Source organism: Phalacrocorax aristotelis, chromosome 1, assembly GCF_949628215.1.
Source record: "Phalacrocorax aristotelis chromosome 1, bGulAri2.1, whole genome shotgun sequence".
NCBI classification, from domain to species: Eukaryota; Metazoa; Chordata; class Aves; order Suliformes; family Phalacrocoracidae; genus Phalacrocorax; species Phalacrocorax aristotelis.
In genome coordinates this window covers 23551318-23578655 of record NC_134276.1, presented here as the reverse complement: position 1 = coordinate 23578655, position 27338 = coordinate 23551318, and the positions used below count along the sequence as shown (strand labels likewise).

General features: G+C 37.6%; 1 protein-coding gene across 5 annotated transcripts in view; it reads right to left on the bottom strand.

Moving 5' to 3' along the window:
- PAN3 (poly(A) specific ribonuclease subunit PAN3) overlaps positions 1-27338 on the bottom strand; it is an 83218-nt gene that overhangs the window by 49292 nt on the left and 6588 nt on the right. For all 5 annotated transcript variants that reach the window (XR_012659095.1, XM_075084273.1, XM_075084247.1 and 2 more), the window contains 4 exons: positions 20442-20563; positions 9579-9645; positions 7826-7896; positions 5576-5638 (listed from right to left, as the gene is read on the bottom strand). Coding sequence is in view for 4 of the 5 variants with exons in the window: in XM_075084273.1 (XP_074940374.1) it covers positions 5576-5638; positions 7826-7896; positions 9579-9645; positions 20442-20563 (323 nt within the window). In the remaining variant the exon portion in view is untranslated. The remainder of the gene's footprint in view (positions 1-5575; positions 5639-7825; positions 7897-9578; positions 9646-20441; positions 20564-27338) is intronic.

Here is a 27338-nt window from a genome sequence, read left to right as displayed (position 1 = left end):
CCCATGCTAGAAAATATTCCTCAAGTCAGCTTAATTACTTGCTTCCAATTCATTCAACAAGAAGTTTGGGAACATGTTTAGCAAGTTTATTTTCTTTCTACTATTTGTTGTAACAAGTGTCTTTGCCACTAGTTCCTCCTGTTTCATGGACAGCGGGCAATGCCACACTTGGTCTTTCCAGTTCAGGGTTGGGCATACCACTGGTGTCAGATGTTCTAAGGCTATGCTAGAGGAATAAGTCTAAACAAGAAAAGGTTTAAGAAGGTTCCAACTGTAAAGACTCCTCCTGTCTAATAACTTCTATATAATACTTAAGTCTGGAAAAGCTGGCAAATCAAACTACACTATTCCAAAGCTTTCTTCCACTGAATAACTGCAATTGGATTTTTTTCAGGATCACTTGTGTCCCAAATTACATTTCTGTTCCTTAAAATGCACTTACCTCTGGTGGGCTTTGAACTTTAGATTTACAAGACATTTTCTGTACCAAAAAATGCACAATTAAGTTTGACGTACAAACACTTGAGCAGGCTATTGTGTTTTAAAGTATCGTGAATAATCTGAGCTACAGTAACACTGTCTATGTGCATATACTACTGAAAGAAATAAAAGTAATCTCAAACCTTCCCCATCACGGGCTAAATTAAACAGCATTTCCTTAAATTACCAGAGCTAAAAGGTATCACAGTAGCCTTGGCTAGGGCTTATCTGTTGTACAGTTAGTTGACTGTATCTGCATGTACAAACAGATAAAAATAAATATTACATTGTACACCTGATCTTTCACATCTGACAATATCATATTCTCCTTGTAATACTTATAACAAAATTAAGCAATATATGCAATTTTAAGTTTCAACATTGACATGTGTTGTAATACTTCAATTCTTTAACAGAAGTAATGGCAAAGAGACCAATAGAAAAAGAGGTTAAACACTCAGCTAGGGTACTTTTGTTGTACTATGTCTTGAAAACTAAAAGCTAATTACAAGCCACTGGTATCATTCATTGCTATTTCCACCCAACAGCCATAACCCAGTAGCTGAACTAAACAGTACTTGAAACACCCAACTAAGGGATACAAACTTCAATATGCTATTGAGGAAAAGAGCAATAGCCTGGGCAGAACCCCTATACAGGCAGAGTCAGCTAAGAAGCATCTTAACTGTGATTACAACTGCATAACTGGATTTAGCAATAAGTTCTACAAGGCGTTACACCCGAATATTAGGCATAGTCACCAAAAGCATCCTAACAGATTTCCAAGCTGGTAATATGAGAGAGAGAAGTTATCTTCGTGTTGCTTTTTAAGCTTTGCAGCCAACAGAGCTACAAACCCCTTCATATGGTTTGGGTTTGTTGCTAACCAAGATACTGTCTCCTCTTCCTCTTTCGTAACAACCTCTCACTGGTAGAGGCAGATGATACTGGTTTTCTGTATCTCAACTTCTGAAGGTTGGAACCGACCTTTTTACTTTGATACCCCAAAAAAACCACCAAAACACCACAAATAAGAGCCTGGTCAACAGGTTAAAAATAATCAAGTGTGTGTTTGGTTGATTGGTGTTTGCTGTTGGGTGGTGGGTTTGGTTTCTTTTCTCCCCCTTTCTTATGAAAAAGGAAAGAGTATGCTAACATTTATAACGTTTATGTTTATAATTTTGTAGTTTATAATGTTATACATTGAGATTACATGCACTTACAGACTAGCTACCCTTCCAACTGGAACTCTTTTTTAAATTGTTTGTGAAACCCTGGGTTTGGCTGGGGATAAATGTTTTACTAGTTGAAAAGTATCACACAAACAGAAAATATTCTTCTACCCAAAGAAAACTAAAATGTGCAGTGGAAATAAGTCTTATCCAGAGCAACATACTTCGTCACTGCAAAAAAAAAAGCATTCTTGGTTCAATCAAGTTTTAGAGTGAAAGCTCCAACAAATCAGGCATATCATCATGCATTTTAAATTATAGCTAAGGAAAGCTTTTCAGGTGTACATACTAAAAAGTGTATTTCATAAGTATATATGCTGAAGACATTAAAATCTTTGAAGTGTTCAGAAGGAGCTAAGGAAGACTGACTTATCTGTAAGTTAAATCTTTTCTCACCAACTTTGCAGCCTAGCTAGGTTGGATGAGGTATGAATTACCACAACAGCTAAAACCTACCATGGATGTAGTTATACTGACAAAGTTCTTTACTAAGAAACTAATACCACCTGCTGAATCAAAATAACTTGGTGGAAAAGCAAGCTTTTCCCACCATCATTAAAGCAGATAGTTCTGTGTAGTGAAGACTTGCCAGAGTACCACCACTGCAAGATGTACATTCAAAAACCTCATTACTAAAAGAGCGCACAGTGAGCAAACTACAGGTTTTTTCATGTTTAAAAGTCTCTTTTCTAATAGGCCAGAAGTTTTTTATATGACTTATAAAAACAGCAGAAAAATTATGCACATTTAAGAACCAAAAATCTAGGTGAAAGAGGACTAAAGACTGATGCAACTTTTACTCTGGTCTTTACTAAGCATATGATTTCTCAAAAATGGTATATTTTCTAGCTGCGTTAAGTATTTGTATAATGTCTTCAACAAACGTGCACGAGTTTAAAAAAATCTTTCAGTTATTTTACTGCAAAACACTCTTAAAGGCTACATATACACTGGCATAGAAAGAATCAAATAAAGCTTGCAAATATACGCAAAAGCACATTGCACGTTAAAGTTATATTTGTAGTTAACAGCTTCAGCTTGTAAGTTGCACCTAACAAAATCTAGGTGGCTAACTGAAAAGTTACGCTTTAAAAACGGGGAGTGAAGGTAGCATTTAAAATTTTAGATGTCTGTAGGTCATAACATATATCTGACATGCTTAGATACAAAACCAAAACAAGCAAAGGTCTTTTTAATGCAATTCTGAAGTAAATGCTGGACTACGGAGTCATCTCATTCACTCTTTTCCTTCAAATGCACAACAGGATGAGGCATGAAAAATATAGTGCCTCCTCGATGTAAAAATGTTACTTATTTCTAAAAGGAAGTGCTTTAATAATTTGATTTAGTATGTAACACAATGATCACTAATCCTTACACAAAAATGTCAATAACACATTCTCTCATGTCACACTCAAAAAATATCACACAAGCATGGAAGAATTTCAATAACAAACTATTTAAAAGAAAAATGTAGAACACATTAGATGATATCATACACTTAAAACACATTTTAGACAGAGGCAAACATCATACTACCTGCCAACATTTATTACTTTTCTCTAGAAGTATAGTCTGTCCTTCTGTATTCCTTCAACAACTTTTTTTTTTGCATCCTTTATAAACTGTAATATAGTACTGTCATGTATTGCAGTAGGGCTGTATAATACCGGAAAGAAAATTTCAGGTTTGAAATGTAAATTTAGCCCAGCTACATTGTAAAATCTGCGCAGCCACAAGTCTGCAGTTTACAACAGTGACATGACACGGTGTTTGGTAATGACCCCTCAGCTTCTCAGAACATGACTCATGCTTCTGAGATGGTATTCAGGAGGCTATGAAACACAAAACAACTGTCTCGGCACGTTTTCATTAAAGGTAAATACAGCAAGACCAAACATGGCACACATGGATTTTCAATGAACACCACTGAACAATATAAAGATCAAGTATCAGAGGTGTCAAGACGGAACTGGAGATAGGAATCTGGAGAGAAATATAGCTTCCCAATGGGTAACAAAACTAGGTGGAGGACAGGACACTCAAAAATAAACTAGCAATAGTTTAGGTCTTAAGAATTAGGTTTCCACAGGACCTGAAGCTAGCTTAATTTTTTTCTTTTAACATGAGAGGAAACACTCTACTTGTACTCATTAAAAAGCTTGCATTTATGTAGACTAGGCTTACAGGCAGTTCTTTGTTTCAAAATTATTTTCTCTGCACATTTATTATTACTGATCAAACTGTATTAATTAAATAAGCCTGTTGTCCAGTCATTTGCTGTAGATCTCCATATAGAGCACTAAACAGCAGAACCCTACTCTGGGCGAACTTCAGTCCAAATAATCTTTTTAATACTTTCCATTCTCATCTAGTTTAGAGTCTTTTGGTCCTGGCCTTTAGTCACCCAAAATCACTGGAAGGAGTTCTAAAAAATATTTCTTCAAAATACATACAAAATAGCATTAAAATTGTATTGAAAGTTGTTGACTACAGCAGTTGGTTCACTCCTTGCAGCCTGTGGTCTAACAGTGGTTCTCACCTTAATGGCCCTCCTCTAGGTGTGACTGCACAATTGAAAAAATGAAATGGAAATAAACCAATGTTAGAAACTTCTCAGAAGAGTTCAGTTTTCATGAGGATTGAAGGTATGAAAAAACAAAGTAAAATGCAAAAGCAATGCTTTTCACTATCCTCTAAGGCTGACCAGTGACAAGTAGGGGAACCCGTTAGCCTGGATTGGTGGCAACAGTCTCAGAACAAATTTAAATTAAAGTTTCATCATAGATTTTCTTTTTAGTGCATTAAGCTGTCATGTCCTTGGCAACAGATTATGTTGCACATGTTTTTGTGAACTGTTTACCAGAACCACCAAAATGAATGAAAGGAGTTTTCCAGCCAGATCACTTCAGGGTTTAGAAACGAGCATTTTTCTAGGTAATGGCTAAAGCCAACTTAGGAAAAACACTGAAGAAGTTCAAGTTCAGAAGGAGGCCACCCTACTTTTAACAAGCATAACATGTATTTGAAGAAAAAATAAGTATGACATCATTATTCTCAGGGAAAAGGGTTAGTCTATTACTAACTCTAGCTTTTGTTCCATGCTTCACAAATCCTATTTGTGCATTGTAGATTAATACTTACCTGAAAATCTCTTATAGGAAATTCACTTTAAGGTTGCTTGTCTTACTGCATGTGGAGTTACAACAACCGGACAGTAAATCCAGAAGGTTTTACAGTTGACAGAACCTCCACCAAGGCTCCATCTACAGAAATACTTAGCTCCTTTGATTTCATTTTAAGTATCCTATAAAAATGTCTTTAAATAGTAATCTTAGCTTTCCTGAAATCTAAAATTGAAATGCAGTTTAATAATTTCTAAACAGAGAAAATAACCTCAAGAACGTTCATAAAAATTCAAGGACTACGTTTACTTTTTAAACAAAAAATAGAACATCTTTAAACATCAAAATAATCACAAGTAACTTGAATAGCCCAGTCATGCTAACTGGTTTCAAAAAAGCTGTCTAATTAAAAAGCAAGGATATTCAGAATTACAATCATCAAGTCTTATCTTTAGTGTTTTATTGATATCAAACATGTACATCCATACGGCTTTCCCATTGTTAAAGGGCTGCCAGGATAACATGATCAGCAATAACCAGAGACAATAAAGATTAATAAACTTAACTTCCTTGCTTAACACAGCTACATATTACATGCTTTTACAGAAACTACTCACTGTTTTACACAACACAGGCATGCAGTTTTTACATAGTTGAAAATAAACTTAATAGTTCTAAATATTTAAAATATCACAATTCTAATTTGTAAAGGAAAGCAATTGATCTTTATTCACTTACCAAGACTGTATTATATCTGTCCTCCAAGTCAGAGATAAACGAAGGAAACGCTGGTTTTGCCAGCTAGTTCAGAACAAACAAAACCTTAGCCCATGACTCTTAGCAAAAAAAATGAATTTTTTTTTTTTCCAAACAGTAGATATTATAAACTTCTACATTTGAGCTAGTCACCAAGGCTCCCTTTAGAGTCAATGAACAGAAGCACTCACTTCTAAAAGGCTATCTATCTTGTGTTACAAGAGTGGGTGTCAAGCACTGGCCTGATAAACCACATTGCTCAAGCTCTAAATAAACCCCAGTTACTAGGGTGGGGGATGGGAGGAAATCACACAAGTTTTTGAATATCTGTCACTCAAGCATTTACTGCTTTAGAGGGAATCACTTAATACAATTTGAACACCTACTCAAAAAATACTGAAAATCTTAAGAAACTGCATCCACGATTACTTGCAATGTATTGTCTGGTAGGAAAAGTCAGTCACAAAAGTGTGATTAGTTTCTCCTAACTTTAGCCATCAGCTTTTATTCACTTAAAGCAGCCACTGACATCTAGTTTCTTCCAAAATACTTTTCTCAGTGCGAGCTGAATGTTCCTTTAAGTTGCTCATCTCTCTACTGACTATAGAGGGAGCCTGGCTGCCTAGATTTTAGACAGCTCAAGTAGTATTAGGTGAAAGCTTCCCTATTACTATATTATTTGACAACCTTTTATACAAACATACATTATACAGTAGCAGTCATAATAAACAATATTTTTTAATATGCAATGCAAAACAAACCTCTTTCAATTAATGCCAGTTATGTCTGAAATATTAATTGGAAAATATCCAAGTCAATCAGTTTCACAGATAAATCTTTCTCTTCATACTGTTTTAGCAGCAAGTGGCTTTGCTGATTTTTTTCTTGGGGGAAAAAGGGAATCAAGTCAGAAAAGACTCTGCATCAGTACTTGAGCTTTATACTCAAACATTAACATGTTTGTTTCCATTTTCTAATGTTTTAATTAACTTCAAAGTAATTTTTGATATTAGAGGCAGTGGTCCCTCTGGTAATACTGCTGTATGATAGCACATTTTCTTTTGTGTATGTGGTTTATATACATCAGCACACACTCGCACTTGCGTACATATATATAGTACTGAAGACCGAGTCTTACTATCCTCAGTAAGTGGATAAACAATAAGTTTATAGTTGTTTACATCCAGCTTCCAGTGCATTACACTGGCATTAAGGAAAAGGGAAATTGAGAGATCATTTAGTTTGGATACATCATAATATTAGGAAGTTAATGTACTACAGCATTTCATTTGAAGGAACATTGGCCTGATGGGCCAACTATAGTAAATCTTCGCCTGCAGGAATGCCACAGAGCTCCTAACTGCCAACACACAAATGAAGTTCTATGAAAAGTCACAAGCATGCTGATGTAGCATGCTTTCGAGACAATGCATTATCTACTACAGTAAAGTTCAGGATCATGTGGCTAATAAGTGTAGCAAAGCATGAAAGTCATCAGTGAAAGTCTGGTAACTGTTTGGGACAAGATGCCTTTTTTTTGATAAGCCACAGCTCACAAAAATGAGAAAGAGTTCTGCTGCAACCAGACTTTTGTCTCATATTCCAGGCACTGCATTTGTAAGTGTAACAGGAAAACACCACAACCCGTGTTGGTGCAGGTCAAAAGTGTCTGAAGATGCTTTCTAGCCCTCAGCAAAAGAAAGATTTCTCAATAAAGATTGCGGGGGGGTGGGGGTGGGTGGAATTTCCAAACCCTAGCTTCCCAATAATATTATAGCGCGTCTTTCAAACTAAATGCATTTCAAACTGTAAGAATTACTTTCACATCATGTATAAACAAATGGGGGAATGATTCTTACTGCATTCAGAACTGGTTGCCATGAAGGCCTGAAGGTGGCTTATCTTGTGCCTTGGTACAATAAAAATAATTTATTTTCAAATTTATTTCAATTTATTTTCAATGGGTTATGTCCTAATTTTATTATTCAAAGCATTCTTATAAACTTCAGTTTACAAGTGCTTGGAATATTTCTTAGTAGCAGCAGCAGTCTGATGTGGTATAGCAAAAATGAAGTAGTAAAATCTTATTTATATCAGTAGCCACATCGTAAAATAGATCTAGTAACATTAGAAGAACCATCTTTATTTCACACAGCATTTCAAGTTATTCTGGATCTTCTTCCCTGTCAACTCAAATACAAATATGTTACTTAAGATTTAGTTGTTGCCTACCTTCCTCCTTTGAGACACACTGAGGGCAGCAAAGTCATTAAACAAGGATGAATTTGGTGAAGTTAGCGGATCTGTAAAAAGAACGTAAAACATGTTATATACCTCTAACATTTCTGTATGGAAAAATTCCTTTTGCTATAACTAAGTTTAGCAACCACACTGCTAAAAAACACAGCATTTATTGGATTCTGTGCAACTGCTCAAGTGAAGTTGAACTCATTAGCAGAAATTAGTAAGTTTAATTGCTGTTGACATTATTTCATGTTCATCTAACATTTCAAAGCCTTCCTCTCTCCAGTTACTTGAAATTAGTAACCTTCTATATAACACAGTCTTATAAATAATGATGTAGTTCTTGTTTGTCCTGTCACTGTCCTGCAAAAATTTAAATCAGAACTAAAGGTATCAAAAGTCTCCATTCTATTAGTAGCTTTTTATTACTACTTCTTCATCTCTATGCATCACTTCCAGAGTTGAAGCATCAAAAAAAGAATAATCACAGATGCAACTTAAAACTCCAAATTGTGTGGGCAGAGCTGTCAAATTAGCAGATTACTGCCAGCTGTAAACATTGGTGTTTTGATGAAACACTTTTTTCAACATTAATCAATACTCCTTAAAGGATTAATTCTACCAGTGAAGCACAGCTTAGGGAGGGGGGGGATGAAAAGGACCTGAGACATAACAGAATTTAAACTGCTTTCCAAAAGTCAGTCTGGTTTCTCTCCTTCGCATGCATCACCATCACTAATTGGCCTGTCAGAGTCAAACTCTGACTGCATTTAGAATTGGAGACCTCCATTGCCTTGAATAGCTAATTGTTTGGTGGGATAAAAGAAGCAGAATTAATCACAAAACCTACTGGAAATGAGCCAGAAGGAAGGAGAAAAAAAACCAACCAAATTTCAACTTTTAAGCAAGTTAATTTTATAGTAGTTACTACCATGCTTAAAAAAATATAACCCTAGTCAGTAGACTAGCTGCAGGGTGACACGCAAATTCATTTCCAGAACACTATTTAAACAGCAACTTTCAGAGCAGAAATGTATTTTAAACATATGTCCTTGCCATAAGGAAGTAGTATCCTCTTTAAAGAAGTTAGTTAAAGAGCTACAGCTGAAATACTCTGCAGTGCCTGTTGTAATTTGGAAAGAGATTCTGGAAAGTATGTTACAGAAGTTCAGTATACCCTCCACAGTAATTTAATGACTATGTTGGCCTGAACTATGAGGACATTTTGTTTGGTTGAAAACCATGTTCCCAATAGCAGGGAAAAAAATAAGATACACGACAAAATTTAATATATATTAAAAATCATCAGTTATATGATACACAAAAACCATACAGCCTATATTTAAGAAAAACCTGCACATTCATTTCACACAATAACTTACTTGAAAAGTACAATAAAAAGGGATACTACTGTGGAGCAAGATAAATGCTTAAGTTATCAGTGCTTTACAGTGGATATCCAAACTAGCATTTCACTTGAGGCAACAAGACCAATAATGATTTTCTTTTTTTTTTAAGCTTTTCCCCACTGGAGCAAAGAGAAGGCTGAAAATTTATGAGTTCAGGAGCACTTTAGCTTTGGATTACAAGTAACCACACAATACAGTACTGTTAAAAAATAAAGTTCTACTGCATCTCAAATCAAATCAGAGGAGAAAAAACCACTCCCTTCAGTATCAGTTCTACTAAAGTGTATCTCTTAAATTTCCAAAAATACTTTTATACATATTAAAGTACTCACCATGGCCTGCATACTGCTTGGCACTGTCATTGAGAAGGCTAGGGGAGCTGCTGCTATTTGTCATCCTCTGCAAAAATAAAAGACAAAACTGTACATGTAAAATAAAGCTGTAAAAGGCTAAATGAGAATACTGGGGATGATATTTAGAAAGTTTTAAGAGACCATGAAACCTGTGCTCATTCCCCACTTAATACTCTAAGCAGACAGTGGTTTGTAGCTGACAAAAACATTTAGTAAAATAAAACATTTCACAGGAGAGCAGTGCAAACCAAAAACAACTGTATATTAAAACAAAACACTACCTTCATGAATTTTTAACTTAGGAGGCTCTACCAAACTTGTGGTTCTCCTCCTGTACATCAAAATGTTAGATAAGCCACTTATCTCCTTTAAACATTCTTTCACACTGTCCTCCTGAAAACTCCTCCCTTTATTAAATACTACCATCACAACATGAAACTTTTCCAACAGAAAATACTCAATTAGTATAGCATTTGATAGATTCTCTTTAAAAACAGAAGAAACTTTTGAGATCTTTCAGCAAAATCATGCAATCCTTGTAAGCCAGCAGGATATCTGAAACCCTCTCAATTCCTAGCAGGCTGCACCTGCTCCTCCTGCATTCCTCTAGATATATGGGCTAGCAACAAACTGGACTAAGTGCTGCTTTCTGAGCTCCCACTGCTTTGATACAGAAGTTTAAAAGTGTCTCTCCTTACCCCTGGTTATCTTCTTTGATCATTTTCTTCCTGTATCCCAACAGGAAGAAAAAAGTGCAAGAGAAAAAGCAAGCCAAGGTCAGGAAGTGTTCTCCATCACTAAGTGAGACTACCAGCAATTTGTTGAAATATTCCCTGGCATGCTTTTGGCCCACATCAACCAGGACTCTCCCAGCCAATTTCCAGGCACTGTTCAGCAGTGAAAAGATTTAAGATCCCTTTAAATAGACAGTTTGCATGCAGCCTCTGCTTTAGCGGGTGAGCATACACCAGCACAAACAGGCTTTTGTGCCAGCTGGCCCTAAGCATCAAGGAGTTTCCAGGCTTGTTTAATTTAGTAGTCTAGACACAGACTAAGACTCAGAACTGCTCACTGGAGTTGCTCTTTATGCTTACATTTTTTCACAGCCAATCTCAATGCTGGTGGCAAACAGTGTGATAGTTTTGGCTGGGATAGAGTTAATATTCTTCACAGTAGCTAGTGGAGGGCTGTGTTTTGGTTTTCTGCTGAAAACAGTGTTGATAACACAGGGATGTTTTAGTTACGGCTCAACAAGTGCTTACACAGAGCCAAGGCCTTTTCTGCTTCTCTCCCCACCCCACCAGCGAGTGGGCTGGGGGTGCACAAGAAGCTGGGAGGGGACACAGCCAGGACAGCTGACCCCAACTGACCAAAGGAATGTCCCATACCAATATGACATCATGCTCAGTATATAAAGCTGGGGGAAGAAGGGGGGGGTGGGACATTCAGAGTTTGTTTTCTGAAGTAAGTTATGTGTGATGAAGCCCTGCTTTCCTGGAGATGGCTGAATATCTGCCTGCTCATGGGAAGGAGTGAATGAATTCACTGTTTTGCTTTGCTTGTGCACAGCTCTTGCTTTACTTAAACTGTCTTTATCTCAACCCATGAGGTTTTTTTCACTTTTTACCCTTCTGATTCTCTCCCCCACCCCACCAAGGAGGGGTGAGCAAGCAACTGTGTGGTGCTTAGTTGCTGGCTGGAGTTAAACCACAACAAAGGGCAAGAAGCTTACTATATTATACTTCAATGCCATTTTATCTAATTCTTGACTAGAAAGATCAATATTCTGGAGTAAATTAGGTAAGAACAGGGGAGGAACTAACAGAAACTGGAGTGTTATCCGATGTGGTAGAACTGTAAACCCACTGCAATTCAAGTTTCTCAACCTTTGCAGTTCTCATACTACTACTGACTTCACCAGAAGATGCAGCTTTTAATACTTGTATCTAAAAGAACGAATAGATTGTATGAAGCAGTTTATGTGGAAAGCAAGTTGTAAAAAAAATTATAATAATAAATAGCCTGCACTATTAGAAAAGTAACTTGAGGAAAGTTTTGGTAAAATTTAGGTGCTTCAGCAGGTACTGTCAGATGTTACCTTCTCAACAACATCCCTCAATGCTTTATTCCCATTATCTGTGCTCCCTTGCCACAGCAAGATTTCTACAATCATTCAGGCTTCTCTGATACAACTCTTCACTCAGTACAAGTACGTACTACTATATGAAACAGAACTATAGCACATGCAGATGTCCTAGGACAATGTAATATATGTCCATATGTAAATACTGTATAAACCTTTAGCTTTCTGAGACTTAAATGAAAAAAGCTGTTTGCTATATGCTCTTTCCTTATTTTCATGCCACATCTCATGTTCCTAAATACACTAAACTCACACTGACACAGCGCAACACTCACTAAAAGATTAGAGATTAACAATTAATTCTTTATACAAAAGGGATGACTCTAGCGAAACAAAGTTTACTGATTTCTATAGAACAAGGTAACACTTTGGAAGACCCACACTAAGTTAACAATCTTGCCCAAGTTCAGGGCTGCTCATCCTCCTGCTCACTGTCATCAAAATTAGAACACATCAAAATAAATAATTTCTGGATAACAATAGCTCAACTAGTCATACATCATATTCCCTTCCTGACTAAGCAATGGAAAGAAGTTCGTTTTTCACAAATTTTTAAAAATCATCCCTATTATGCATCTTTTCTTGACATTTGATACATGCACACTGATCCTTATAAAAGGAAGTGGTTTAGGAAGACATTTCCTAACAGGAACCTTTCAGATTTGCACAAAATTCATCCAGGCGTAGATAAAAATAGTGTTAATGTCTATTTATAACACTTAGATTTTCATAATGATTTTAATGCAAAAGGTAATGGTCTTTTGGAACAGGAATAAATATGATATTGAGATCTGGGTTGGTATCAAAGGTGGTTAAGCATATAGCTTAAACTTGAAACCAAGTACTTTTGTGCTGTCAATATACTACCTCTTCAAGCACAGAAGTTAAACATTTAATCAACAGACTTGCAATGTGAATAGGTGACTGCAATGATGAAAATCAGTGCTGATATGATCACTAAAAACAGTGCGCGCAAGGGAGACAACAGATTGCAATAGAACACATTGTTCAGGATTCTGAAAGCAGGGTGCAAACAAAGCCTTTGAACACCAACTGTGCTTTTACAAAGTCGAGTCTTGTTCAAGGTGCAAACTTATTTTACTTGAACCAGGTTTCTGAGAAACTAAAGTTTCTCTCACTGATCTTGCTCTTGCTTTAACAACTGCTTGTAAGCTGTGCCTTGAATGAGGTTAAAAACCTCCACTTCACCACTCACTTCCATGAATTTTTCATTTCGCTCACTTATTACACATGCACAAGCTTCTTACCTTAACATTATTCATAGAAGTCCGGCATGTAATCAGTAAAGGATTTTTAAACTGTTTTATTAAGATTTCTACCACACCCAAAAGCATTTAGTCTTAAAGAAGGTTATTCCTTTATCTGATTTTTACTAAGCCAGGCTGAAAATGCCTTGAAAGAAAAAAAAAAAGAAACCCCAAGTACTGTTTGTTAATTGTGTTTTCCAAAAGGCATTTGATTTTAACTAATGCTTCTCAATCTCTTCTAATGGTATTGAACTATTTTTCATACTAATTCAATTTCAAGAATAATGCAATCATGAGAACCTCAGGCCCAAAAGGTGAAAGCTCCAAAAAGGTAAGAGCAACCATTAATAGGAGAAGAAAACAAACTATTCATTTCTATTAAGCCTGCCAAGCAAGGCAAGCACACACATATGAGAGCTTCAGATTTTTTTAGTTCATCAGGACTTTCACTGTATGGAACTTCATATAGAAAGGCAACTTTGTCATAACCAAACGCCACACCAGTGTCACTCAGTTCCATAAAAACTCCTGTCCTTTGCCTGCCTACTGCTATGATTTATTGATGTTCTTTAAGCACTAGTTAAAATTCAACTAGGCTTACTGGCATACACCCTGCCCCTCTCCCTTTAAAGGAATTAAAAAGTTGTTTCTGTTCACATCTCAAAACAAAGCTACTGCAGAACAAAACCGTCACATTCATCCCTGTCCAAGGACTTAACCTGTGGCTTCAGCTTAAAGTTCTTCCACTGTTGAACATTCCACCAGTAACAAAAATACATGCTTTTTAATTTCACAGAAAAATTGAGAAAAAGTTTTTCCTAATACTGTGTTAATTCATAAATATTCAAGCAATTAAGTTACAGGAGGGGAACACACTTGTTCAGAAGTTTTCACTCTTTCTTTGAGCACCAGGATTAATCAACCGCAACTCAGGTCCTCCTAGGAAAAGACTGTGTGAAAAGGTACTGTGTCAAAAATGAAACTCTGCCAAAGTGCATCATTATCTTACCTAGATGCAAGATAGCCTATCACATACTAGCGTTTCCTATTCAGAACTGCTCCAAGTTAAGGTCTTTAAAAAAATTGTTTTCACACAGGATTTAAGACAACACTGACAGCAGATCAACAGCATCACTAAAAATAATTTCCATATTAGGTTACTATTTTAATAATAGTTTTGAGGATTAGATACTTTTTATAGTCTCACAGAGGGATTGAGGTGGGAAAGGACCTCTGGAGGCCACCTGGTCCAGCCTTCCTGCTTGAGTGGGACCCAGAGCTGGTTGCCTAGGTCCATGTTCAGATGGCTCCTGAATATCTCCAAGGACAAACTCCACCACTTCCCTGGGCAACCTGTGCCAGTGCTCAGTCACCCTCACAGTGAAAGAATGTTTCCTGATGTTCAGGGGGAACCGCCTGTGTTTCAGTTTCTGTCCATTGACTCTAGTCCTGTCACTGGGCACCACAAAAGACAGCCGACTCTGTCCTCTTTGCACCCTCCCTTCGGGTATTTATGTACATGCATGAGATGCCCTGAGACTTCTCCAGGCTGAACAGCCCCAGCTCCCTCAGCCTTTCCTCCCAGGAGAGATGCTCCAGTCCCCTCATCATCTTCATGGCCCTTCACTGGACTCTCTCCAGTATGTCCATGTCTCTCGTACTGAGAAACCCAACACTCCAGGTATGACTTTACCAGTGTTGAGCAGAGGGGAAGATCACCTCCCCTGACCTGTTAGTGATGCTTTACCTAATGCAGCCCAGGACACTATTAACCTTTTTTTCAGTACTTCCTTGGTGCAATATGCTTGGAAGAGAATTGTTACAAGACATATTTCCACCTTCTAAAGTTATACACCACCTTGTCTCCACCCTTTCATGGTCAGTAGCGAAACTCAAAATTATAGCTGCACTTTAGGAAGAGTTTGCTTTGTCTTCATCTCCCTCCACTAAAGTATGTAGTTACAAAATTCTCATCAAGACAGAGAATGAATAAAGCTTTGCTGCACACAATTAGATCTAATTTTACATAGCTTACATTACAAGACTTATCGTGAGAGTTCTTGCTTTCTTCTCTACCATTCCTTTTCCCCGAAACATGTAAGAGATGGCATTTGTTCCCCCGTCTCCATATTCCTCACCCTAACCCTCAGAAAATAAGCACTTTCCTCAGGTTCATTCCTGTGCTAAGCATGTTATCTCAAAATATTCTGTAGTACGTCACAAGCTATTCTCTTCACCTTAATCCTGTTCTACTGGAATTATATTTCAGAATATTTCTTTGTAATTTTTAGAATAATTTTAACTGGACTACAAAAGAAGTCGTCCTGCAAAAGAATGAGATTGTCACAACCAAGCAAATCGTTATTTAGTTGTCAGATTTTATGACCTACAAAGGGTGATACCTTTTGCTTTCTTTTCTAAACAATCCAAAACTCGTCTTCGACAGCATATTTGGCATCATCTACTGCATGTCCCACTCACAACTGTTTGAACTAAAGCAATGGGATTTCTTCAGAAAGCATTATGTAAACAACTGCATAATTTTATATTTAAAATACCATGCCTGTAGTTCTATTCATTTCTCAACAGTTAAAAATTGAAGACATTCACAAGCTTCTGTTCTATAAGTAGTCCTATTATTCGACTCTTGGCAGATGCAGCAATGGAAACAAAGGTCTTTGTGTTTATTCAGCTGCAAGGCTTTGAAGTGAGCATGGTCTCTACTTCTCAGGCTTTTGAAGAACACTTAGTATACCAACATCAGCATGGTGAAAGCAAGCAAGGCCAATTCTTCTCCACTGCTTGGCTTTGCCAACTTTAATTCTGAAGACTGTTAGTTCCTTTTTTATTTTGATTAAGAGTCATGAATTGAAAAGTTGTGATTCTTACTACATAACCTGCAGTCCAATGGAAGCCACGTAGTTATAAACATCATCCTATCAAAATAAGGAAAACTGGATTTCTATGAAGTAACATACATGAAGATGCCTTCTACGTTTTTGTGCTCTTACAACCAAATTGCCCGTTTTTAACATGGTATTAGACGTTTTAACATCAAGATACTCCTCTGCCGCATCCTGCTATAAATTCCCCCAGATGATTCACATATCCTTTTACCATTCCAGCATAATACTGCTAAAGCTCCTTCCAGCACCACCTGTATCTTTGATCAAGTCACAAGTTAGTTGTGGGGCAGCACTAACACCAGAGGAACACAGACACCAGCTAGCCAAGTGGCACATGCAGAGCAACTGAGCAAGCAGCCAAGCATCAGAGGCATCCTGGCCAGCCAGCTCCTGCCTCCTCACTGCTAGGAAAGCCAAAAGCAACGAGCTGCTTCTTGAACCACACCTCTGACTGTCTCTTGGCTGCTTCTATGCCAAAAAGAAAAAGAACAGCTTCGAGGACAGCATGCAGCCTGAGGCCCATGTGTTGTGCAGGCCTGCTCTGTTATCAGTTAGAGAAATAGAAAACAGAAAAAGCTTCGATAAGCTGGAAGCCAATACTGCTAATATAGCATATGAAAGCACATGCAGTTGCAAGGAAGAAGACATGAAACAAAACTGTATCACAGGAAAATGCAAACCAATGAGGAATGGAGACATTAATCAATAGGAAACTAGTTAGTAACAAACAGAAGAGGCCAATGGGGGCGCAATGAAAGGTTGGCTAACAGCAAAGACCTTTGAGGTAGGAGAAGTGGAAGGATGAGGCAAAAAGACGTTTTTCAGAAAGGAAGGGAAAAAAAGAAATAGAGCCATGGCCACTTCAAAAATCCTGCCTCTTCCAAACCGTACCAAGGATTTTTACTTTTTTTTCTTCTACTGCAAACTGAGCACTGCCATTAATTGTGTCTTCACCATTAATTTAACCCCAATGACATGTTCTAGATCTCAAAATATTCTTCAACACATACAAACGAAACCTCAAAGTCAGAGATATCTGTTCTGTAGAAATGCTGACCACTAGTCACCTACATTACTTATGACCATGGAAGCACATGCCATCCTCAATTCATCATGATACAATCCACTTTTCCTTTCCTTCCTTTTCTGCCTGACTTAACACCATAACACAGATCATGCACTGCACACAAAAACGTGACGACTGCAAAATTTGGATATAGCTTTGCTTGAGGCAATTTGGGTCCATTCCATATGCATTATAACAACCCCAATATATACAATCACATACTCTTTTCAACAAACTTCAGTTTCATTTGCTGCACATGACATTCTGGAGATTAATTAGGAGGAGTCAAAGTCTACTGAGTCCCTGATGATTATGTTGGAAGGTATCTAGTGAATAAAGCACAAACTGCAGAAAGCTTATCTCATGGTAAAAGAAAAAATGAGTGTTACCCAGAAGAGACTGACTCTGTTACTATCTTTTCTAGATTGAGGCCAGTTAAGCAACCTGAAATGATCTTTCTACAGGTGGTCATTAACTCCATTCCTCACCTTCCAGCTGTACAGGTTAGTTTCAAAATCACTGGGGTCTCTAGTTTGCCAGCACTGTTGGTTTTTGTTAGTTGGGGGTTTGTGGGTTTTTTTTTTGTTTAACTGCCATCCTTTTTCTTCCCAAGCCTCTATAAAAGGCCAATTGCTTTATTCTTTCATAAGGGAAGCACTCCACAAAGTTGGATTCAATAATCGTAACCTGCACAGGAAAGCACACTGCCAACTAAGTAAGTCTTCAGTAGAAGGACAGGACCGCATGGAACCTTAACACAAACACTTAATTGACTATCAAATAGATGCTCATTACACATGCACCATGCATCTTGCATCCTGAATAAGTCCCACTTAAAATTTTCCCACTGAAAAAATTAAACAATGTTATGAAGAACACATCTCAACATATAACCTCAAGGCTGCTTTGGGAACCTAAATGTAACATTTCTTAACATCTAACTGCATCTTATTAGCATTTTTCTAACAATGTGTTTACTTGCATGTTTGTGCAACTCCCCTGTTTTAAAAAGCAAGCTGAAAACGTTTCCTCATGTTGCATCACTGATCCATCTATTTGTGAACTGCACAGATCCACCAGAGATGACTAAGTAACTTATAGATGGAACTGATGTTTTCATCTGCAAAAGCAAAGCTGCGAGGCTAATGAGGTATTTTACAGAAGGCTTCTGATGTTTCATCAATGGCAGAACACTAAATTTTTAGTATCTTTAGTTTGATTCAAGGACCTGTAGAGAATCAGGCACATGGATTTGTTCTCTCCACCCTACTTTGACCCAACTTTGCATGATGCCAACCTGTTTCTTTGTCCCATTTTCTGAGTTTTTTCCACTTGTGCAATTCCAGTCCCCATTCTAGGAGTCTCCCACTGACATCTCCTCTCAGCTTCAAGCCCCTTTGCTCAGATTTTCCTAATTCCTTACTCACTTCAGCTCAGTTTCTCTAAGACCACAGCATAAGTCTCTTTTCCCTTATACACCCCTCTGCTCCAATTAACACAGATGCAGCTCTCCTTTTCATTACATACTTATCCACTCCCATGCTGCTTCAGTCTGAAGTGGATGAAAAGGGAAGAAGGAAATGAAGCAGATCAGCATTCCTGCTCAGAGTTCAGGCAAGGCCTAGAGTAGGCCAGAGCTGTAACTGCAAGAATGTACTCAAGCTGGAACATGCCAATGCAGACTACATCTTCGGGAAATTATCCAAGATCTAGGAAGTCTCCAGTGCATCTAAATAAACCAGTTTTGCAAAGGTTTAATCAAGCGACAACATCTGGGGAAATTTTCAGAGAGACTGCACAACCACCAATCTATCAGATTTCAAGTCTCTATTCCAAACCATAAAGCATTAGTATTATTTAAAGTCACTAAGATTTTTCCCTCGCCTTGTTCTCTGAAGAGCTGGATGACATGGAAAACCCCATTCCAAGTGGCTAAACTTCATCAGTTTGGACTTAATTTAGAAGCTGACACATATTCAAAACAGACAGCGTTACCAGCTCTACCTATGCAAACAAAAGCTTAAATTACATAATTAAAAGGAAAAATAATCAATATAAGAATGCTTTTTAAACTGTAGTTTAATGGCTGCAAGCGCTTTCTCAACCCTAATGAAATCTTTCTTCAGAGTAGTTTTCCTTAGCCTCCAAGAGGTAAGAGGCACATCAATTTCTTCTCTTTCTCAAAGGGAAACACAATGCCTTGATTGTAATCTCACAGGCATTAGTAAGGTATTTAAAAATCCTATGAGCATCCACGGCAGATACATGCCTTATTGTCTTTCAGGAAGAAACAGTTATAATTAAAAATTTGTGTGTAGAAAGACACCAGTGTTGCTGTAGAATACAGTTTAAGGATACAAAACATAATGACTTTGCACTAAAAGAATAAAATTATATGACCTCAGTGATACCAAAATTCGTAACTTCCAGCTTCAACAGTACAATTCAGGATCAGAGGTTAAAATTTTTGTTTAAATCATGCATCACTGTCAGTAACAAACATTTGCATAGTTTTGCAACTCTGCTGAATGAGAAAATCCAGCCTTCTTGAAAACATGCAGTAAAAAATTTTAAAAAAAGAAAAAAGGGAACACACCTAATTATTTTCCACCTTTGCTGAGTTATTTTTCAATCCATAATACAGCCACAAATGAGATCAAAGTAAGCTCATAAGGAGAGTTTCCTTGATATAAAAGAAGAGAGTTGCTGTCAGGACTCAGTGCGAACTGTTTGACTTGTGCTCTCTTTCATTTATCAGAAGCTGGTTTGTTCAACCTTTCAGTACAGGGAGAGACCATCTTTTCAGCTTTTAAAAAAGCGTAACAGTTTGAAGCAGTTATTATAGTACTTCATGTGCTAATTCAACAGATACTCATTTAGGTTTTAAACAAGACAGCCTTTTGCTGTAGGTTTTGCATAATACTACCCACACAATAAATTCCACCTCATGGAAGTTCCTATGCCAACATCTACAGAACACTATAAATACAAGAAAATATTTCAGGAGATTTAAATGTGAATTCAGCATCACTGAATATCACCAGAGACTGAATTTACAAATTCTGAAATTTTTGCCTAGTAATTTAACAGGTTTGACAGTTCACATTTTGCTTCAGTGACTTTTGATCTTTGAAATGTTTCAAAATCTAATTTTTATATATTTTGTAAAAGGCTATCTAAATAAGCTATGAGCCTAAAAAGAAACCTAGGAATACAGAGTTCATGTGTGGCAAAGCCCAATGCAACAGCTCAGATAAGTGCCAAAATAAACAAACTAATTTTAAAGCAATGATATTGTTTCATTTCCATGTGCAAGATTAAAGTGAGTATACACTCTGTATATCCTACAAGATGACACATACCAGAAGGCTCCATTTTTCCTGCCTCTTGAACAGCTTTCCCTTCTTGGTGTAATGCCAGCCAGAACTAATGAAACACTACACAATTCATTACTATTACCTGCATCATGGGATACTTCGTTTCAGCGGGACTTCCAAATCCATTAACGCCAATGAAGCTGGTGCTAAAGTAGGAATCTGTGAGACTAGCATCAGCTAACCCACCGCCATCTATTCCGGGAACTAAAAGAAAAAAAAAAATAATGTTTCAGAAAAAATTAGTTTACCATAGGTTTATTTGCTAATATCTGTCACTTTTTTCCTGGCAGGGGGGCAGAATGAGAAAATCCTATTTCAAACCTATCTTCTCAGCAAGACAACTAAAAACATATTAGAATACAGAATGAAAAAGCAACTTTATGAAAGAGGTTGCTAAATGACAGCATATGCAGCATGACGTTACAGCACAAATGCAGAAAGAGGCAGAAAAGTAAAAAGCTTTGACAGAAACAATGAGGAGTCTGAACTTCAGAAAGAAGAATAACAAGGCAAGTAATGATATCACAATGAAAATAACTAAAAAAAACTAGAAGGCAAGCTTATTTTAAGAAAGCCTATATTATTACATAACACATCTTGGAAATATATCTGTCATGTAGAGTTTTTAACTGGATGTACTGGTTCTGTACTCTTTTGAAGGGTAACACACAGAAAATGTACATTTAAAAGTCCTTGATAACGTCCTTTACCAGAAAGCACAAATATTTTAAAAGCTTCCTTAAGACTATTTTTATTATCTCATACTTCATAAAGTGGCAGCAGTTTTATGAAATGTGGCCAAAAAAACTCTTCTGGACCAGAAGTAAGCGTGAAGGATAAGAAGAAACTATTCCCGCCTAGAAACAAGGGCCTTGATGTACAAGCACAGTACTTTAACCACAAATAAATTCAATACTATGAGACTACAGAGAACAACAAGAAGCAGTCATAATTAACACAAAACACTCAAGCAGGTATTACTTTGATAACAAAATAAGAGTTTACAATGGTATACAAGCTGCAGTTCAAATTAAGCTTCCACAAAAACACCCACAGCAAATTATAAAGACACAAGTCAGTACGGCCAGGCCGCTGCAAGCCAACAGGCATGAGTAATTGGTAGCTCCAAGGTAGGAGGGCAAACATCCAACTCAGAAGAACATCCTGTACCAAACTATCTGACTTGAACTTCTGGGAAGACTCGCAGCCAGCCAGTGACACCTGGAAACAACTTCCTGACCCTAATCCTCAAAGGAAACAAAATGCAACTTTGTGGAAGAGCTGAAGCAATGAAGATTATAACGCCTCAAATTTCATCAGAATTGGAATTTTCCCTTCAAAAGAGACTACATAACCTGGTGAGCCATTTCCAAGCTGTAGGCACAGGAAACAGCAGAAGTACAGCCAGATGACATCATAGGAAGGGCTGGAAGAGGAGAATGACTAGCAGCATCCATACTGCAGGCAGATGGAAACACTGCCCAGCTGCACTCCCTGAGACTGGAGCTGTATAAACTAGCCAACCAGGGCTAACACCAGCAGCACCTCAAATGAAGAGCTCTATATGGACAGAGGTCAAATAAACTGAATACTTCTGTTGCAATACCAATCAGCTTTGCAAGCAAAAAAGATTCTTAAAGCATTGCTGCCAAATCTAGAACATTATTTGTATACTCTGCAGGTTTGGGGGAGGCACCTAAGGACCTTTAAAGATGCTTATTAGTAATGAAATGCAACTTTTTTTTAAGTTTTAAAAGTTAGCTAAGAGAGTAGGAAAAACTCCCTCCATGATCCATGCCATAGATACTCCTTCATAAGGAGAAGCCACATAGAAATTTCACAAGTCCTCTTGCTACATCCAAAAAAAGACAAAGCTTTTTTTGGTTTGTCTTTTAAATGTCTGTCCCTCTTTTGACTTAATTTGTGAAATTTACATTCAAAGCTTAGGAGAAGTATTTTATGGTTAAACTATTGTATCAGGGAAAACACTAACATCTGCAGTAATGCCAGTTACTGCCTCATCCTACCTGCTACAGTCAGTCCCTAACTCACACTGAGAAGGTTAGCCTTTTAAGACAATCATTTTCTGGCATCATGAAAAATACTGCAACTTGTTCATACAAGAAAACCAAAAGGTAGCACATCTGCGCTTAATTATGAGTAGTTTCAGTCTAGTTTGCCCATAAATTATTCAAGGTTCACACTGTGTTTATTTATTTTAAAAAATACATTTCCAATATAGCTTTCTCTGCCTGCATTTCAGCCATTATTAAAAACTGCTGCAATTTTACACTACGTCTTGACTGTAGAAGACCAAGAAAAACTGTTTAATTTCCAGGAACAACTGTCATTTCAAGGTACACTATATAATTTCAGCAGTATATCTGCTATTTCACCTTATACTTCTATCAGAAACTTCAGATTCTACCTGATTTTTAACTAAGTAGCAAGCAACTCCCTCAGATTACACCATCATCTTTAAAAATCCTTCTGCCTCTGCTGAAGAATTAAGAAACAGCCAATTCTTTCTGCTTCTCCCACTGCTCCTCACTATGCTAGAGCCAATGCAAGAACCCACATACCTTCATTTCTCTGCTGGCCACTCAAAGCACAAAATCCTTAAAACTGGAAAGAGGCAAGTGAAAGTTTGGAAGTTTTGCCACATTCAGCAGCAAGGCACATGAAGAGCCCCCTCAGCATGAAGAAACCTCAGAGCTGACCTCCAGTAACTCCAGGCAGCTGGTACAGCTGCATTCACCCGTTATCCAAACAAAGCATTGGAGCTGGTGCAGGTAGACTTGCTAGGGGACAAATACAGCACCAGGTGTTCTGCTCCTAGCCTGGCTGAAGCACCCTCAGTGTACACAGCTCAAGCTGCAAGCAGGAGCAGGCTTCGGGCAGCACAGAGCTGAGCAAGGCTGGAAACGCTGCTGGGAATGACAAAGTTGATCTTTTGATACTGCTGCCTTTCTACTGCTGGTATTTACTACACAAGGCTATCCAAACCACTTAAAGCTGCTCAAAGCTACAGTTTAGGCTTTCCATTGGCCCACTGACATCTAACTGAGCACTCGAAATAGCAAAAGCTACTCCAGCACATTTTCTTCTATCTAGCTGTATGAAGACCATCTCTCTACTGAAGTGCAATGGTTTGGCCATACCGATCAGCCTCTTTGCACCGTTACTACAAATTGCTGTACTCCGGTGTACAGCACCTTTGTACCACTCAATTCCACTGGTACCATAGCAATTTCAAGACTGCTTTCAACTATGAGGCTTTCTATTGTCCTCTTCCAAGCGGTCTAGAAACACACCTCTAGCGGAGTGACCAAGACCACAAGAAAACCTATTCTGTAGGAACAAGCAAAAGAAAACCATCAGAAGTAGGCTCAGTGAGGCAGAGGGCAGTTTTCTTGGCAGTAGCTCATATTTGGAACAGAAGGCTCTAGAAGTGGTAAGTATAACTACTGCCTTCAAAAGAAGACTCAACACTAGCTTCCTTGAACTATCTTCCCTATAGTAACAAGCAAGAAAATTAAGACTAACAGAAAAGATGCAGGTTATGTAGGTAAAAAGAGTACTTCCTGCATTGCCTATAGAACCCAAAAAGCGTTCACTGCATACCCCATTTCTGTTCAAAGAAGCGACATTCAGCTGTTACAGTGATGAAAGCTCAGCAAATACCTAAACAGCCAAGACAGTTCTACCATACTTGGCACCTGGCGCTCTCCATGAAAAGCAGAGGGCTTTTATCGTCCCTCTGTCAAGCATTTGGCAAATCATAAATTCTTACTTGCTTCTGGAAGACCACTGTAGTTCAGAGCATGAAAAGAGAAAAGTGATTTATCATAAGCAATCCATAGGAGAGGGTCTTCGGAAGTGAGCACATTTCACCACAAGAGCAGTGTGGTATTTAAAAAAAAAAAAAAGAAGTCTACACTGGAAAGAGAACTTAGCCCTTAAAGTTTTTATTCTCATGTGTTTACGAATTTCCATCAGGCCCTGCATTCCACTTGTCTATCCATATCTCTCCTATATAACAACTGCAAGCATGCACTCTCAAACAATCTGCACACAGCACTATCAGAATGACAAATAGAAGACGACTTCTGAGGCTTATGTCTTTTCTCCTTTAAAGCGTTGATTAGAAAATATTGGGGAAGTCTTGCATTGGCAAGGAACATGCCTTTCTGTTGTCTAACAGTACTCTCCATGCACTGAGGTTGTATATATTTTCAGCAGGCCCTTCCTTGGAGAGAAGCAACAACTTCCTTATAAAAGTAGAAAGGCTGCCTAGGCAGGTCTGAGAAAAGATGGATGTGTGAGGGAGCAACTCAGAATCCAGCGGGGGGGGGGGGGGGGGGGGGGGAAGCTAACACGTTACATAAACACTTATGTGAAAACAAGACAAAACTTCTAAATTCCATCAATATTAAAACCAGAAGTTACATCCTGGCAATTCTGGAAAGAAATTAAATAAAACATCTTGAGAAACTCAGAAGACATTTTCTACTTTTTAGACAAACATTAGCTAATAATTTTTTGCTTGGTGAGTAACACTGCAGCTTAATGTGACAACTGCAATTAAAAATAAATATCTTCTTACATAATTCTTCTCCCACAGAATTTTACCAGAAAGTAGGATTCCCGTCAGATGGAGGCACCAAAGAGGAAAAAAACCCAAATGGTTATTTTTGCTTTACTTATTACAAAGACATTTTTCAGGAACAAAGGATCTCATTGCAGCTTAAGTGCTTGAGTACTACTGTGGTGAACTCAACACGCTTCAACAGAATCAGCGGGTTTCAACTGTTTTTAGTTTAATGCTTGTCTTGTCTAATACTGGCACTATCTGAATACTAATACTATCTGAAAAGATGGAGTTTCTAATATTTTCATTCTAACATTTTACTAACCAGTAAATAAATACTGTAATATCCTATACTGCCTCTTTTATGAGCTTAGTATCAGCACTGATCATCTCAGAAACTGTTCTTAATATAAGAAAGGATCCTTTACAGTAATGTGATATGTTGTCCCAAAAATGGATGGGCTGAAGTTAAGATCACAACAGTTTTGTTGACATTTTTTTATAAAATAAGAATTTAAAGATTCCTGACGAGGTAATAAAACATGGATTGAAATCATCCATTTTGCTATTATCACTGCTTAAAGAACTGTACTACAATTATTTTTATGCTGGGGAAAAAAGATTTTTAGAGAGTTAATCCTGATTTAAACTCCCAGCACTGCAACAGAGCAGGCACTTTTCACCTCTACACAGCTTGGTAAACCGAATCATAGGTTTATTGCATGCATGTGCATACAACTGACAAGGTGTTATCTCAGCTAGATATAAAGCAGTAAAAACTACAGTGCAATATCTCCAGAGGAATTTTACAGAGAGAGTTATTCTGATATTGAGACAAGAACAATAAAACTTTTATAGAAAGCCTATCTATGGCAGGTCATTTAAGACTTGTGTCCTTTTTGTCTCCTAGAAGCACCGGCGCTTCAGAGGAGCTTATGCTTTGTTTTGTACTGACATGATCATATCAGGAAATAATCATCTGCTTGTGGTGCTAACCTCAACTTGCACACCTCTAACAGTTCACAGGCACTGTACATACCAGGATGTGCATCTCTTACTTTCTGTACAGTGCCACTACTATTGCAACTTGTTAGGAAAAGCAGATTCTCTGGTGTTTTTATGCCTCTCTCATATAATGCAGTGTTTTTGAAACACAGGCTAGGAATCACTGAAATAGAGGCAACAGACAAAGAAAGTGAACAACGCCCCCAGGCATGAGGAGCAAAAGTAAAAGCACACACCTGGGTTAGGATGCCTTGACAGAGAGTGCAGTTGGAGGGCAGACAGCACAAATGAACCAAGTTGGCTGAAAGGCAGACAGGAAGCAAAACAGTTTGGGAATTGCTGCCTTATTTACAAACACTCCCACTAGGCGATGAGATATTCATGGGGCAGCAAAGGAAAACAGCAATCTTTACCATAATATTAAATGACTGGGTTGTCTTTTTTTTTTTTTGAATTTATCTCACATATCATAGAAGTATCTGATAAAGACTGAAAAAAAGGATAGGTGCCATCCTTTTGCTCTGTAAAAATCTTGGTACAGAGTCTAGAGCAGCAGGACTCCTTGTCGTGGACCAAGTCCAAAAGCACAGTGATAATACAAATTAAAATTGATACCTTTTCAAAAGAGTCGTCAGAACTACTCTGTTATAAGTAACAACAATTCAAAGTAATGCAATTACTTTATATCACAGCTTTCAGAGCTAAACCTCTCCAAAAGCTTTCACAATTCCCAATATATTGCAAGAAATCATTCAATAAACTGCATCTTTTCTTCCAAAGCACATATTTTAAGTTTTTGTTTTTAATAGCCTCCTTGTACCCAAAACTCAACTTTTTTCAATATAAATAGTTGTATGAAATGTGTGCAGATAACCTGAAGAACGTTAGGACATTTTTCACAGCAGTGGGGGAGAATGCCTAAAAGAAAGGTCTTCCTGCCAGTTGCCATCAACATTAGACCAACCAAAGTTGAGGGAGTCTACCCACAGACTGCAGGAATTGCATATCACGTAACCAACCTGACAACAACTTGTACAATGCACGTCTCTACTCCCACTTTTGTATATCTGTACTTTGTTTCTAAATCTCTATTCTCAAATTAAAAGAGGTCAGGAGTAAAAGGCTGTTAGGAAGAAAATTAAAAAATACAAATAAGTTCTAAGTACAAAATATCTTTGAAGATCAAACAAAACAATCACATAGTCTGAACTTGTTTAACTCCTGAAAGACTGATGGAACAAACACAGGCACGTGCATGTACACACACAGCATGATCTACTCCAACTTATCTCCTATACACAGTGATTCACCACACCATTTTTCTGGTGGTGTAATACATTCCATCTTTACTAGAAAGCAACAGATCAGGAAAATGTCAGCCAC